Below are 14641 nucleotides of genomic sequence, written 5' to 3'. Positions count from 1 at the left end.
ATTGGCAACACTGCACTCCCGGCTTAATCGAGATTAACATGGGAAACGAATCTCCATTACAGTCCATAATGTCACCTGAATGTTGAACGCACTCTAGACTATAGACATCAATCCCAGGTCAGTTTCCAGGACCAAACAGATTTCCGTTTCTCCACCAACAGCATTGAGCATTTTAGAAATTCCATTTTAGATTCCTCGCATTCCACTGGGGGAATGTTTGATTGGGTACTTCTTTCCATTAATTTATTGATTTTTATTTTTTTTATTTACCTAGCATTCGCTCGTTCAGTCTATAAATCATACATGAAATGAAAGAGCAACTCAAAGTGCATTACGTAAAACCCTGCAATTTTCCAATCTGAGCACTATTCGTCACACGTCTGGACGATATGCGAGTTCGTCCCAAATGTTAATTAGTGTCTCTCGAGTAATTGCTGCAACAGCTGCTTCAATCCTGTTTCTTAATTCGGAAAGGTGAGCTGGCAATGGAGGCACGGATGTTGTTGCCATCTGCAGTATCAAAACCAAATTTTTTATGGAACGCACGTTGAACAGTAACTACAGATTCCTTCTTTGCAAACAATAAAACAAAGAAACCTTTCTGCACATTAATAATCATTTTTGCTCCCAGCTCTCTCTAGCGGATGGAAACGGAAACATTGGGTACCCATAAGCACCGTTGAAAACAAACAAAACTGTTTCAGTAGCTCTTTAATTTGATGCTAATTTACAGCTCTAAGTTAAGGGCAATTCACATTATAAAGCGTTAAAAAACCACAATTCGTATTTAAACACACTGCATAAGAAAACTTGACATCCGTTGACTTGAATAAGGCCTCGGAAGGATGACGCTACTCCAGCCACTGATCATTGAAAGTGTCTTCCAGCGAATGAAGTTTGGCTTGGTGGCTTTCCCGTGGAAAATAAGAAACCCCAGAAATCTATAACATATGTACTTATGAAGAGGGCAATTACGTGTGCTATTCCTTTAAACGACGACAAAACGCTGCGGGGAGACGTAACGCCACAATCATCGCCATAAGTAAACACTCTCTTTTTATTTACATGTGCCAAAGATAGGATATAAAGCTCGAAGAAGGATGAATGCAAATCAAAATTGCTATTAAGACCCAATTGGTTAACCGAAATTTATTTTGATTGCAAACAGAACGTGCATACTGAACACACGGGGAATCTCTGAAGTAAAGAGCCATGGAGACGGGAGAAAAATTCAATGTCCGACTTAAACGCATAGCTCATTGTTGGCCGATAGTCTGGGTATCCTAAAAGTACTTCACAAATTAGACTTGTGATATTTATTTGTATATAGTTTGATCTATTATCTATTTCCTCAAAGACTATTGCAGATGACATGCGTGCGTCAAAGAATGAACATGAGAAAATGTAAAATCGTGGTCTGTGACACCTTCGCTTTGAAAATTGGCACATGAGCGTGGCACATAAACGGAACATGATTGCGAGGGAAAAAATGACGGATAGGATAAGGACGAGCATTTGGAGTCAGGCGCGAAAACCTCTCGGCCTAGTGAAGAGCGAAGGCAGTCAACAGGAAGGTAGTATTCATTTCGAAAGTTCCTGCTTTCCGACCTAAAATACGACCTGTGAGCGTGTGAAATATTGGCTTGCGGCGCTCTGATGCAAAATAATCTGATAGATTTCGATTTCCGAACGTACTAATTTCGCCAGGAGAAACAACTTGAGTGAACTGCGAGAGCCACGCAAGAGGTAGGAAACGGTGGGAGTGACCACCAAAGGAATCACTTAAATCGCCTCTTGCCACCAAGAACTTAGTAGGCAATATTATTTTTAGTTCGCTTCTTGATCAGCTGGAAGGAACAGAGTACGGTTTACGTGTGTCTATATCCGATACGTCGAATTATGAAGAGGTGGTGGATGTTCTGCTTCAGTGTGGGATCTCAACAAGCTGTGAAATTGGCACATATACTGCACATATAGTTCAACCAAAGTGGTTCAGTCTGTCATGTACAATACGAAACCTAACACGTCGGAAGCGAACACAACTAAACCATCAGAAAGCAGTATCCTCGCTGGTGCAACTAGGCCCTTACGAGGCTTGGTGCCTTGGAGGGATCAAGATTCGCACTGGATAAGCTGTATTAGCTTATAAAAGCATACTTCACCTCCGACCTTTCCGGAAGTTGAAGCGAGGAACGACGCGCACGTTACTCTCCAGAAAATTTCAAGATTTCTCTTTCCATGGAACTTAATCGACTGATGGGCACAAAAATAGCCTTACCTGGCAATATTTTCTGGAAATGTCATGTGGAAATCGCGTTTTCATACTGCTTCTTATGAAGATACCGATGAAAAGCACACAATGCATGTTGATAGATTTTAGATTAAATAAGTTTTTCATACAAAAACGGATATAATGTTCGTCATGCTTTAAGAATCATATTAATGGGAAAAGCTATGCTCGTAACCGAACTGCTTTTCGAGGTAATTACCAATGAATCATATAATTGAACTCAAGTGACCCAAGTTACATGCAAATGGCACCGCGGAAAACTCAATAGGCTTTAAAACTAATATAATTAAAAATAAAATAATTAAATTCTCATCTTCATCATCATTAGGCAACAATACTAGGATTAGTTTGACGCAGCTCTCCACTCTATTCTCCTATCAGCTAATCTTTTCACTCCTACGTATTTCTTTTATTTCACATCTCTCTTTACTCGTTCCATATATTTTGTTCGAGGTCTTCCTTTTCCATTCTTGCCTTCCACTTGTCCTTCGACGATTGTCTTCATCAGGCCATCATGTCTCAAGATGTGGCCTATAAGGTTGTTCCGTCTTCTTATTAAGGTTTCCATGAGGCTTCTCTTCTCTCCTACCCTTCTTAGGACATCCTCGTTACTAACTCGGTCGATCCATTCGATTTTCATCATTATTCCGTGGCACCACATTTCGAAGGCCTCTATCCTTGCTTTCTCCGCTGCGGTCATTGGCCATGCCTCACTTCCGTATAGGAGCATACTCCAGATTTAGGTTCTTATAAATTGTTTCTTTACTTCCACATTTAAGTTTCTCGCTGTAAGCAGGTCTCTCTTTTGGTGGAATGCTCTCTTTGCCTGGGCTATTCTGCTGATAATTTCTTTCTTACTTCTCCCGTCACTAGTTATCTTGCTTCCCAAATAACAGAATTCATCCACCTCTATCAGTTTTTGCTTCCCTATTTTAATGTTAGTCTTGACTTCTTCTCTTCTGCTGCATACTAAGATCTTGGTTTTCTTCGTGCTTATTTTCAGTTGATATCTACCCATTACCCTACCCATATTAACCAGAATATTTTTCAAATCCTTCTGTTTCTGCTATAACGGCTATGTCATCGGCAAATCTTAGCATGCTAATTTTTTCTCCATGGATAATCACTCCCAATGCCTTTTCTTTGATTTCATTGATGTCTTTCTCAATGTAAACGTTGAAAATTACGGGTGCCTTGTCGCACTCCTTTCCTAATTCTTGCTTCTTCACAGCTGGGCCCTGATTTTATCACCGCTACTTGGTTTTAGTATAAACTGTGGATGATTATTCTGCCAATATATAGAACCCCAATTTCCTTTAGTATTCTAAGCATTGTGCTCCAATCCACGTTGTCAAATGCTTTCTCTAAGTCCACAAACGCAACGAACGTTGGATTGTTCTTTTCCATTCTCTTCTCTATGAGCAGTCTTAGGGCCAATATTGCTTCCTTTGTGACTTTGTTTTTTTCTGAATCCGAATTGGTCCTCATCCAAGTACTCTTCTGCTTTTCGTTCTATTCTTCTATAGACAATCCTTGTCAGTATCTTCGACGCATGTGTAGTAAGGCTTATGGTCCTAAAATCTTCGCAGTTCTCCGCTCTTTTCTTCTTAGGAATAGGGATTATATAGTTCCTCTTGAAGTTCTTTGGTATCTCACCTGTCGAATACATTTCACTAATGATTTTGTACAGCTGGTTCAACGTCTTCTCTCCTGAATTTTTAATTAGCGCTGCAGGAATGTCATCAATGCCAGACGCTTTATGTATCCTGAGGTCTCTTACAGCCGCATCAAATTCCGATCTTAAATTTGGGGCTCCCATGTCATCGGCATCCACTTCCCTATCGTTTTCGATAGCATTCGTTCTTAGGCTACTTCCTTTGTACAAATCTTCCAGATATTCCTTCCATCTCTTCCCTTTTTCTTCGTTTTCAATAATTAGTTCTCCGTTTTTATTCCTAAGGGTATTACATCTTACGCCCCTTTTGTTAAAGTGGTTCCTCACTATCCTATAAGCGGCCTCTATTTTTCCATGTTTAAGATTGTTTTGCACGTCTTCGCAAATACTTTTCATCCACATTTCTCTAGCCTTCCGCGCTTTACGACATATTTCGTTCCTTATTCTCTTGTAACGATTCTGTTCTTCCTCTGTTTTCACAGCCTTGTATTTTCTTCTTTCTTCAATGAGATCTAATACTTCCTGCGTGGTCCATGGCTTTTTCATAACGACTCCTCTTTTACCAAGAACTTCCTCAGCTGCTGCCTGCAGACCACTTCTAATGGTTTTCCAACTCTCTTCCATTGGTTTGTTGGTCGTATCCTCCCCTATTTTATTTTCTACGGCCTCTTTAAAAGCCAGTTGATGCTGAACCTCCCTTAATTTTTCAACCTGCCATATGTTTTTCACGGCCTTCTCCAACTTTTTAAATTTAAGGTGGCATTTCATCATAACTAGGTTATGGTCACTATCGATATCTGTCCCTGGATAGCTTTTGCAGTCCTTCACCTGGTTCCTGAATCTTTGTTTCACTAGAATGTAGTCGATTTGGAATCTTCTAAGGTCTCCTGGCATCATCCACGTGTATCTTCTTCGCAGGGGATTTTTGAATAAAGTGTTGGTAACCACTAGCCTGTGCTCCGTGCAGAATTCAAGTAGCCTTTCTCCTCTTTCATTTCGGTTACCTAACCCATTTTTCCCAGTTATTATTCCGTCTTGACCTTCGCCGACGACGGCGTTCCAGTCACCTAAAATAATAAGATTTTCTTCCCCTCTTACCTGCTTGATAACTTCCGCTATATCTTGGTAGACATCTTCTACTACTTCATCTTCATAATCTGATGTAGGCATGTAAACCTGTACCACTACAGTAGCTACGGGTTTAGTATCTATCTTCACCATTACTATCCTTTCATTAAACTGCAGGTAGCTTTTAACACGCCTTCCGGCGCTCTTTCTAAGCATTATGCCTACTCCAGCATTACCAATTAGCGATCCTGTGTGTATCATTCTGTAGCTTCCACTCCAAAAGTATCCTTCCTGGGGCCACTTCATATCGCTGATGCCTAATACGTCGAGGTTTATTCTTCGCATCTCCACCTTCAAGTTCTCTAGCTTACCGCAGGTGCGAAGTGATCTGACGTTCCATGTTCCTATCCGTAACATTCTGTCACCTTTGACTGATGTACCCTCTCGAGTAGTCCCCGCCCGGAGATCCGAATGGGGGACTTGTTTACCTCCGGAATATTTTACCCGAGAGAATTCCATCATGTCATTATATAAATTGAGTGGAGTAGCTGCGACTCCTCGGGATGATAATGTGGTGGTTTCCCCTTGCCTTCCACATCGCAGTACTACAGTCGTTAAAGTAAATGCTACCACGCCCGTAGTGGAATGTGTCGCTGTACCGACCAGTATGGTCTCCACCTTCGCACATGTGAAGAAGAGCTGCTGCCCTCTCCCCCGGGTGATGAGAGGCATAGTTGTTGGCGGCCCTCAGTCGCCAAGTCACGGTATCTTCACAGGTTTTGGTATCATTTAAATGGTCTACCTTACCCAAGGGTAGCCCAATACCCCCTCAGAGCACCGCCGCTTTTTGTCCACGACTGCTTATTTGACGAGAGAACTCTCTTATCTCGCAGCTAACCTCTATATCTAAAGGTCGACCCACCATCCGCAACCCGGTGGACGCACTCGGTGGCTTTAAGCTCAGCCGCAAGATTTAAATTCTCCACCCTCTTTAATGCCGAATTTTTTTCTTTAATCTCAATGATTGTCGTCCATTTGGGAAAAAATTGCGAGAATCGTGCACAAATAATATTTTTTAATGTCGTAAATCTATTTCTTTAAATTCTTTAGTGTCTCGAACCTTCATAAAAATAAATGTATTCGATTTTTCTTGGGAAGATGCGACAGCAGTTAGTAAGGCACCAGTCATCTAGTACAATGAGGGACATTCAGATTGGTCCACTGGCGGCCGCTCTTTTCCTCGGCCAGCACAAAACGACAAGAAGCTAAAGATGGTGCTTAAATACATGTATTTATTCACGGCGCCAGAGTTGAGCAATACTCCAGAACTAAATTATCATAACAACTGAATCGTTCTCCCACGCTAGCGGATACCAACGACATTTACCTGGTATGCTAGATATAGCACAACGAGAAGCAGAGTAAGCTTGACAGCATGCTATACGAGCGCTCATAAATTAGCGTAATCATAAAAGGCCTTCAAAATGTTCTCCAGCTGCTTTACATATAATGCGTCAAATCGGAAGAATTCGCCCTTAAAAAAAATCACAATCCAAAATTAAAAGACAGAACACAATATCCTGAAAAATCCTCATTGATAGCCATTTCCACTATATTTTCATAACAGTTTTAAGTAAAAAATGATCGTAAATATACTAATATGCTAAAAAATAACATAAGATTTATTCGTACGTAGATAAATTAGTTATTTAAGCATGTACTCTAGTTCCACTCTAGAGTACATTAATAACTTCAATCCGTGGATTCAGAATTAATTCTTTCTTCAACTAGGTCACTTCGAAGGCCAACACATGCCAAACAGAAGATGATGTCCTCCCTGGTCTTGACTACAGGAGCTACTTCCGGTGCCAAAAGGCGAACAAGCATCCCACGCTATTCACCTGCGCTTCAGGATCATACTTCAACAACGTAAAGCAAAAGTGCCAAACTCTTACAGGTGGAGGCATTATTCTTCATGAAAAGCATAACGATTCCTGCAACGGGTTATGTACTTGGCCAAATCATATGGATGAAAGGCAGTATTTCATTTGTGTACATTCCACAACTATTCACATGCAATGCCCACACCGACAGGTATTTCACCAAAAAACAGAGCAATGTAGAGAGAGAGAGACAAAACCGAAATACGACACCTATGACGGAGAAAAGGCAATTCCTAAAGTAGAAACAATTACGATCAAAACAAATATAACTAAGAAAGATCGATTTTGGATAATAAAACAAAACCGGTACAGAAGAGATACTACAGCTCCAAAGGCATGTCAAACGACTGCCACTAAAAATATGCCATCGGGACAAACAACCGAGTATGGAATGCAATTGTCGTTTCTTAAATGTTCCTCATCTGGAAACTATTCCATTAATTTTGACTGCTCGATTTTCTACGAATGTATTCCAACAAAAAATGAGGGACAATATAACAGAAAAATACACCCTTGTCCAGGAGGAAAAGGATTTAGTGCTAAAACGAAAACGTGCATATCACAGAAAACGTTGGGAAAAACATGTGGAGTTGAAAGAATACCAGCTACATACGAGAGATGCAGTTGCGAGGGAATTACGCCGAGCTATAACTGTCGTGGATATTACAGCTGCACATGGAACACACAATACAACCTATACAGGAAAAGAATAATTGCCTGTAATGGCGGCGTATACAGCCTTAAAAATAATTGTTGTGTTCCCGGAGCAGAAACAGATTGCAAGCCAAATCTAAAAAAAGCAATTTTATCGAACATGAAAAAAAAGGAAAATACAAAAACAAGAAAATCCAAAACAAGCACCGCCCCTACGACAGTCAACACCAAAAAAACAACTAGTAGAGCTAGCACGACTACAACCACCACGAAGATGACCACTAAAACACCCACCACAACTAACAAATATGCTACAACCACGACCTCTACTAAATCAACTACTCCTAAAACTGCCTCCACGTCAACTAAACATACATCCACGTCAAAAACAACGAAGCCTACCACTACTACAAAGAAACCTTCAACCACCACCACGACAGCAAAAATCACAACGAAATCAACATCGACTACAACGCCCAAATATTCCACTACGTCTACTACCAAAAAAACAACCTCCACTAAAACATCCACTACCACCAAACCTACCACTACAAAAACGACGACGCCAACATCAACAACTACTACCTATAAGACCTCTACCACTTCCACTAAGTCCACTCCGAAGACAACCACGTCATCAACCACTTCCAAGAAGACAACAACATCCCCGACCACTGCGAAGACAACTACTACGGCGACCAGCACTTCCACCACGACGAAGACGACCACTAAAACACCCACCACAACTAACAAATATGCTACAACCACGACCTCTACTAAATCAACAACTCCTAAAACTACCTCCACGTCAACTAAACCAACATCCACGTCAAAAACAACGAAGTCTACCACTACTACAAAGAAACCTTCAACCACAACCACGACTGCAAAAACCACAACGAAATCAACATCGACTACAACACCCAAATATTCCACTACGCCTACTACCAAAAAAACAACCTCCACTAAAACATCCACTACCACCAAACCTACCACTACAAAAACGACGACGCCAAAATCAACAACTACTACTTCAAAGACCTCTACCACTTCCACTAAGTCCACTCCGAAGACAACCACGTCATCAACCACATCCAAGAAAACTACTAAAGCCCCGACCACAGGAAAGACAACTACTAAGGCTACCAGCACTTCCACCACCACGAAGATGACCACTAAAACCCCCATAACCACGACAAATAAATATGCTACAACCACGACCACTACCAAATCATCGACGCCTAAAACTACTTCCACATCAACTAAACCCACAACCGCACCTACAACAACGAAGTCTAACACTACTACAAAGAAACCTTCAACCACCACCACGACAGCAAAAATCACAACGAAATCAACATCGACTACAACGCCCAAATATTCCACTACGTCTACTACCAAAAAAAAAACCTCCACTAAAACATCCACTACCACCAAACCTACCACTACAAAAACGACGACGCCAACATCAACAACTACTACCTATAAGACCTCTACCACTTCCACTAAGTCCACTCCGAAGACAACCACGTCATCAACCACTTCCAAGAAGACAACAACATCCCCGACCACTGCGAAGACAACTACTACGGCGACCAGCACTTCAACCACGACGAAGACGACCACTAAAACACCCACCACAACTAACAAATATGCTACAACCACGACCTCTACTAAATCAACAACTCCTAAAACTACCTCCACGTCAACTAAACCAACATCCACGTCAAAAACAACGAAGTCTACCACTACTACAAAGAAACCTTCAACCACAACCACGACTGCAAAAACCACAACGAAATCAACATCGACTACAACACCCAAATATTCCACTACGCCTACTACCAAAAAAACAACCTCCACTAAAACATCCACTACCACCAAACCTACCACTACAAAAACGACGACGCCAAAATCAACAACTACTACTTCAAAGACCTCTACCACTTCCACTAAGTCCACTCCGAAGACAACCACGTCATCAACCACATCCAAGAAAACTACTAAAGCCCCGACCACAGGAAAGACAACTACTAAGGCAACCAGCACTTCCACCACCACGAAGATGACCACTAAAACCCCCATAACCACGACAAATAAATATGCTACAACCACGACCACTACCAAATCATCGACGCCTAAAACTACTTCCACATCAACTAAACCCACATCCGCACCTACAACAACGAAGTCTAACACTACTACAAAGAAACCTTCAACCACCACCACGACAGCAAAAATCACAACGAAGTCAACATCGACTACAACGCCCAAATATTCCACTACGTCTACTACCAAAAAAACAACCTCCACTAAAACATCCACTACCACCAAACCTACCACTACAAAAACGACGACGCCAACATCAACAACTACTACCTATAAGACCTCTACCACTTCCACTAAGTCCACTCCGAAGACAACCACGTCATCAACCACTTCCAAGAAGACAACAACATCCCCGACCACTGCGAAGACAACTACTACGGCGACCAGCACTTCCACCACGACGAAGACGACCACTAAAACACCCACCACAACTAACAAATATGCTACAACCACGACCTCTACTAAATCAACAACTCCTAAAACTACCTCCACGTCAACTAAACCAACATCCACGTCAAAAACAACGAAGTCTACCACTACTACAAAGAAACCTTCAACCACAACCACGACTGCAAAAACCACAACGAAATCAACATCGACTACAACACCCAAATATTCCACTACGCCTACTACCAAAAAAACAACCTCCACTAAAACATCCACTACCACCAAACCTACCACTACAAAAACGACGACGCCAAAATCAACAACTACTACTTCAAAGACCTCTACCACTTCCACTAAGTCCACTCCGAAGACAACCACGTCATCAACCACATCCAAGAAAACTACTAAAGCCCCGACCACAGGAAAGACAACTACTAAGGCAACCAGCACTTCCACCACCACGAAGATGACCACTAAAACCCCCATAACCACGACAAATAAATATGCTACAACCACGACCACTACCAAATCATCGACGCCTAAAACTACTTCCACATCAACTAAACCCACATCCGCACCTACAACAACGAAGTCTAACACTACTACAAAGAAACCTTCAACCACCACCACGACAGCAAAAATCACAACGAAGTCAACATCGACTACAACGCCCAAATATTCCACTACGTCTACTACCAAAAAAACAACCTCCACTAAAACATCCACTACCACCAAACCTACCACTACAAAAACGACGACGCCAACATCAACAACTACTACCTATAAGACCTCTACCACTTCCACTAAGTCCACTCCGAAGACAACCACGTCATCAACCACTTCCAAGAAGACAACAACATCCCCGACCACTGCGAAGACAACTACTACGGCGACCAGCACTTCCACCACGACGAAGACGACCACTAAAACACCCACCACAACTAACAAATATGCTACAACCACGACCTCTACTAAATCAACAACTCCTAAAACTACCTCCACGTCAACTAAACCAACATCCACGTCAAAAACAACGAAGTCTACCACTACTACAAAGAAACCTTCAACCACAACCACGACTGCAAAAACCACAACGAAATCAACATCGACTACAACACCCAAATATTCCACTACGCCTACTACCAAAAAAACAACCTCCACTAAAACATCCACTACCACCAAACCTACCACTACAAAAACGACGACGCCAACATCAACAACTACTACCTATAAGACCTCTACCACTTCCACTAAGTCCACTCTGAAGACAACCACGTCATCAACCACTTCCAAGAAGACAACAACATCCCCGACCACTGCGAAGACAACTACTACGGCGACCAGCACTTCCACCACGACGAAGACGACCACTAAAACACCCACCACAACTAACAAATATGCTACAACCACGACCTCTACTAAATCAACAACTCCTAAAACTACCTCCACGTCAACTAAACCAACATCCACGCCAAAAACAACGAAGTCTACCGCTAGTACAAAGAAACCTTCAACCACAAAAAATACGGCAAAAACCACAACGAAATCAACATCGAAGTCCACCCTGAAGACTACCACGTCATCAACTACATCCAAGAAAACTACAAAAACCCCGACCACAGCAAAAACTACTAAGGAAACTACTAAGGCAACGAGCACTTCCACCACAACAAAGACGACTACCAAAAAACCCTCCACCACAACTAATAAATATGCTACAACCACGACCACTACAAAATCAACCTCTCCTAAAATAACGTCCACGTCAACTAAAACAACTTCTACGCCAAAAACAACAAAGTCTACAACTACTACAAAGATACCTTCAACCACAACCAAGAGTGCAAAAACCACAACGAAATCAATATCAACTACAACGCCAAAATATTCCTCTAGTTCTACCACTAAAAAAACAACAACATCCTCTAAAACATCCTCAATCACCAAACCTACAACTACAAAAACCACTACGCCAAAATCAAAAACTACAAGTTCTAAGACCTCTACCTCTTCCACTAAGTCCACTCCGAAAACAACCACGTCATCAACCACATCCAAGAAAACTACAAAAACCCCGACCACAGCAAAGACAACTACTAAGGCATCCAGCACTCCCACCATCACGAAAACGACCACAAAAATACCCACCACCACAACTAATAAATATACTACAACCACGACCACTTCCAAACCAACGACTTCAAAAACGACGTCTCTATCTACTAAACTAACATCCACGTCAAAGACAACGGAGCTTACTACAAAGGAACCTTCAATCTTAACCACGACTGCAAAAACCACAACGAAATCAACATTGAAGTCTACCCTGAAGACTACCACGTCATCAACCACATCCAAGAAAACTACAAAAACCCCGACCACAGCAAAGACAACTGCTAAGAAAACTACTAAGTCATCCAGCACTCCCACCATCACGAAAACGACCACTAAAATACCACATCACCACCACTAATAAATATACTACAACAACGACCACTACCAAATCAACAACTCCTAAAACAACGTCTCTATCTACAAAACCAACATCCACATCAAAGACAACGGAGCTTACTACAAAGGAACCTTCAATCTTAACCACGACTGCAAAAACCACAACGAAATGAACATCAATCGAAATCAACATCACGATAGAAAACGACCAGTAAAACACCCACCACCACAACTAATAAATGTGCAACAACCACGACAACTACCAAATCATCGGCTCCTAAAACTTCGTCCACTAGTCCTCTTTTCCACTAGTCTTCGTTCCACGACGCAATTCTCAGTTTATCATTTGCCTTCAAAAAAAAGCATTACCAACTATCCTTCTTAAAGTTCCGATCGTTTATAAGTAGATACATGCTATAATACACCACCTCGAAAAGTAGGGTTCTTATTAGTCGAACTAGTTCGTTTACTTGAATGAATGATGCCATCCAGCTATGATTTTGGCATGAATCTACATCATGAATAATACGTAAAATACGTGAGTTTTGATGTTTATATCGGTAATAATTCCAGTCACGAAGATTGTGCCAGTAGTGTTAAGAACGGTTTTAACAGCCCAAGTTTTTGGTAATCATTGGTACCTCCCAGAAAAAATCGTGTAGATGAACGAAGCAGTGACTCCTGTACACTAAATTTATCTAATAGTAACTCAAAAATGCTATTATAATATCTTGCTTCGACCTTGCTATAATATTCTTTGGGAGTTTGTTTTGATATCTCAAAATCGTTACCAACATTTGGTAGATGATTGTTTTTCCTAATGGTTTCCAGTGAACAATTAAATACTGTGCCTAAAAGCATTTATGAATTTGCATCAATAATAAACCTGCTTGAAAAATGTGCAATGCGAAGCATTTTCCATTTCAATATTAAGCTAATTTCTCTCATAAAAATGTTTTATGTATTGACTACTTAGTCCTTTTTAAGAGCTATTAAATGAATATTGCTTTTAAATAAAGATTGTTTTATTTATCCGTGTGTTGAATTATTTTATACAAATAAATTAGCTAACATTTTTTCCAAAGATTCCTGTTTCTAAGTAATCTAAGCTATACCCAGGACGAGAATGGTACCAATGTGGTTCAAAAGATTTAGACGTATTGACAACTACAGTCCATTTTTACCTCTTGGTGTTCGTAATACCACATTTCAAACACCCATTTAATGTAAGAAACTCGTAACACCATATTTGCCAATTTGTATAATAATCGTCAAGCGACATCGATTCGCTTTGGTCGGTAAGCGGCCTAACTACGCCGACCCGGTGAGAGGGCTCGGAATCCCTTTGCAAATTTTTTGAAGACTTTGAATTATTGGAGATGTTTTTCCGCAGAGGATAAATATTGCTGAAGCTCAACTCACAAAGAGGTCAGTTTTGTCTCCCATCGCAAAAAAATGTGACCACTGTGGATGAATATCGTCAATTGTCCTTTTGGCTACGTCAATAATGTAATTAGCTTAGTCTCTAGGATTGGACAGAGATGATCCGTCACTCTCGGCAGTAAATAACAGATGGAAATAAATCCTAAATCACATACCACCCATTGCTAACCAAGGGCTACGGACTAAGTTTTCATCGCTCATCCTACATCCATCCAGCTTCACGGTCATTCCGATGCCTCTCAATACACTGCTGTAATCTACGTCTGCACCATATATGCAAGTAATACCGCACAGTGGTCACAAATCGATAAAAGCTGGGCTTAAGTGTTTTCTTCCGACTTATTGCATGGAAGTTTTGAATTGTAGATTCGTATTCTATAGGAATGTTCAACAAAATACGCTACGAAGTTGGAATTTAATTTGATATAAGCTGTCACAGAAACCCGGCAAACATGGGGAATTCAGTGAAAAAATGGCATTATGGTGAAATCTGTTAAGTTCCTCTTCATGGAGGACAACTTTAAGACGATATATGTGGACAAAAATTATTTTTATCCAAAAGAATAAATATAAGCGTAGCGTGATACACACATTTTATTCGGAATTTACCATTGCAAAAAT

At 41.0% G+C, this 14641-nt stretch overlaps 1 protein-coding gene across 1 annotated transcript in view; it reads left to right on the top strand.

Moving 5' to 3' along the window:
• LOC124171251 (mucin-2-like) overlaps positions 1-13609 on the top strand; it is a 36823-nt gene extending 23214 nt beyond the window's left edge. Inside the window, exon 5 of the mRNA XM_046550394.1 lies at positions 6825-13609. Within this exon, the coding sequence (XP_046406350.1) occupies positions 6825-12599 (5775 nt within the window). The 3' untranslated portion in view covers positions 12600-13609. The remainder of the gene's footprint in view (positions 1-6824) is intronic.
• Positions 13610-14641: the final 1032 nt, after the last annotated feature.

This window comes from Ischnura elegans, chromosome X, assembly GCF_921293095.1.
Source record: "Ischnura elegans chromosome X, ioIscEleg1.1, whole genome shotgun sequence".
Classification (NCBI taxonomy): domain Eukaryota; kingdom Metazoa; phylum Arthropoda; class Insecta; order Odonata; family Coenagrionidae; genus Ischnura; species Ischnura elegans.
This window is presented reverse-complemented; position numbering and strand designations above follow the sequence as displayed.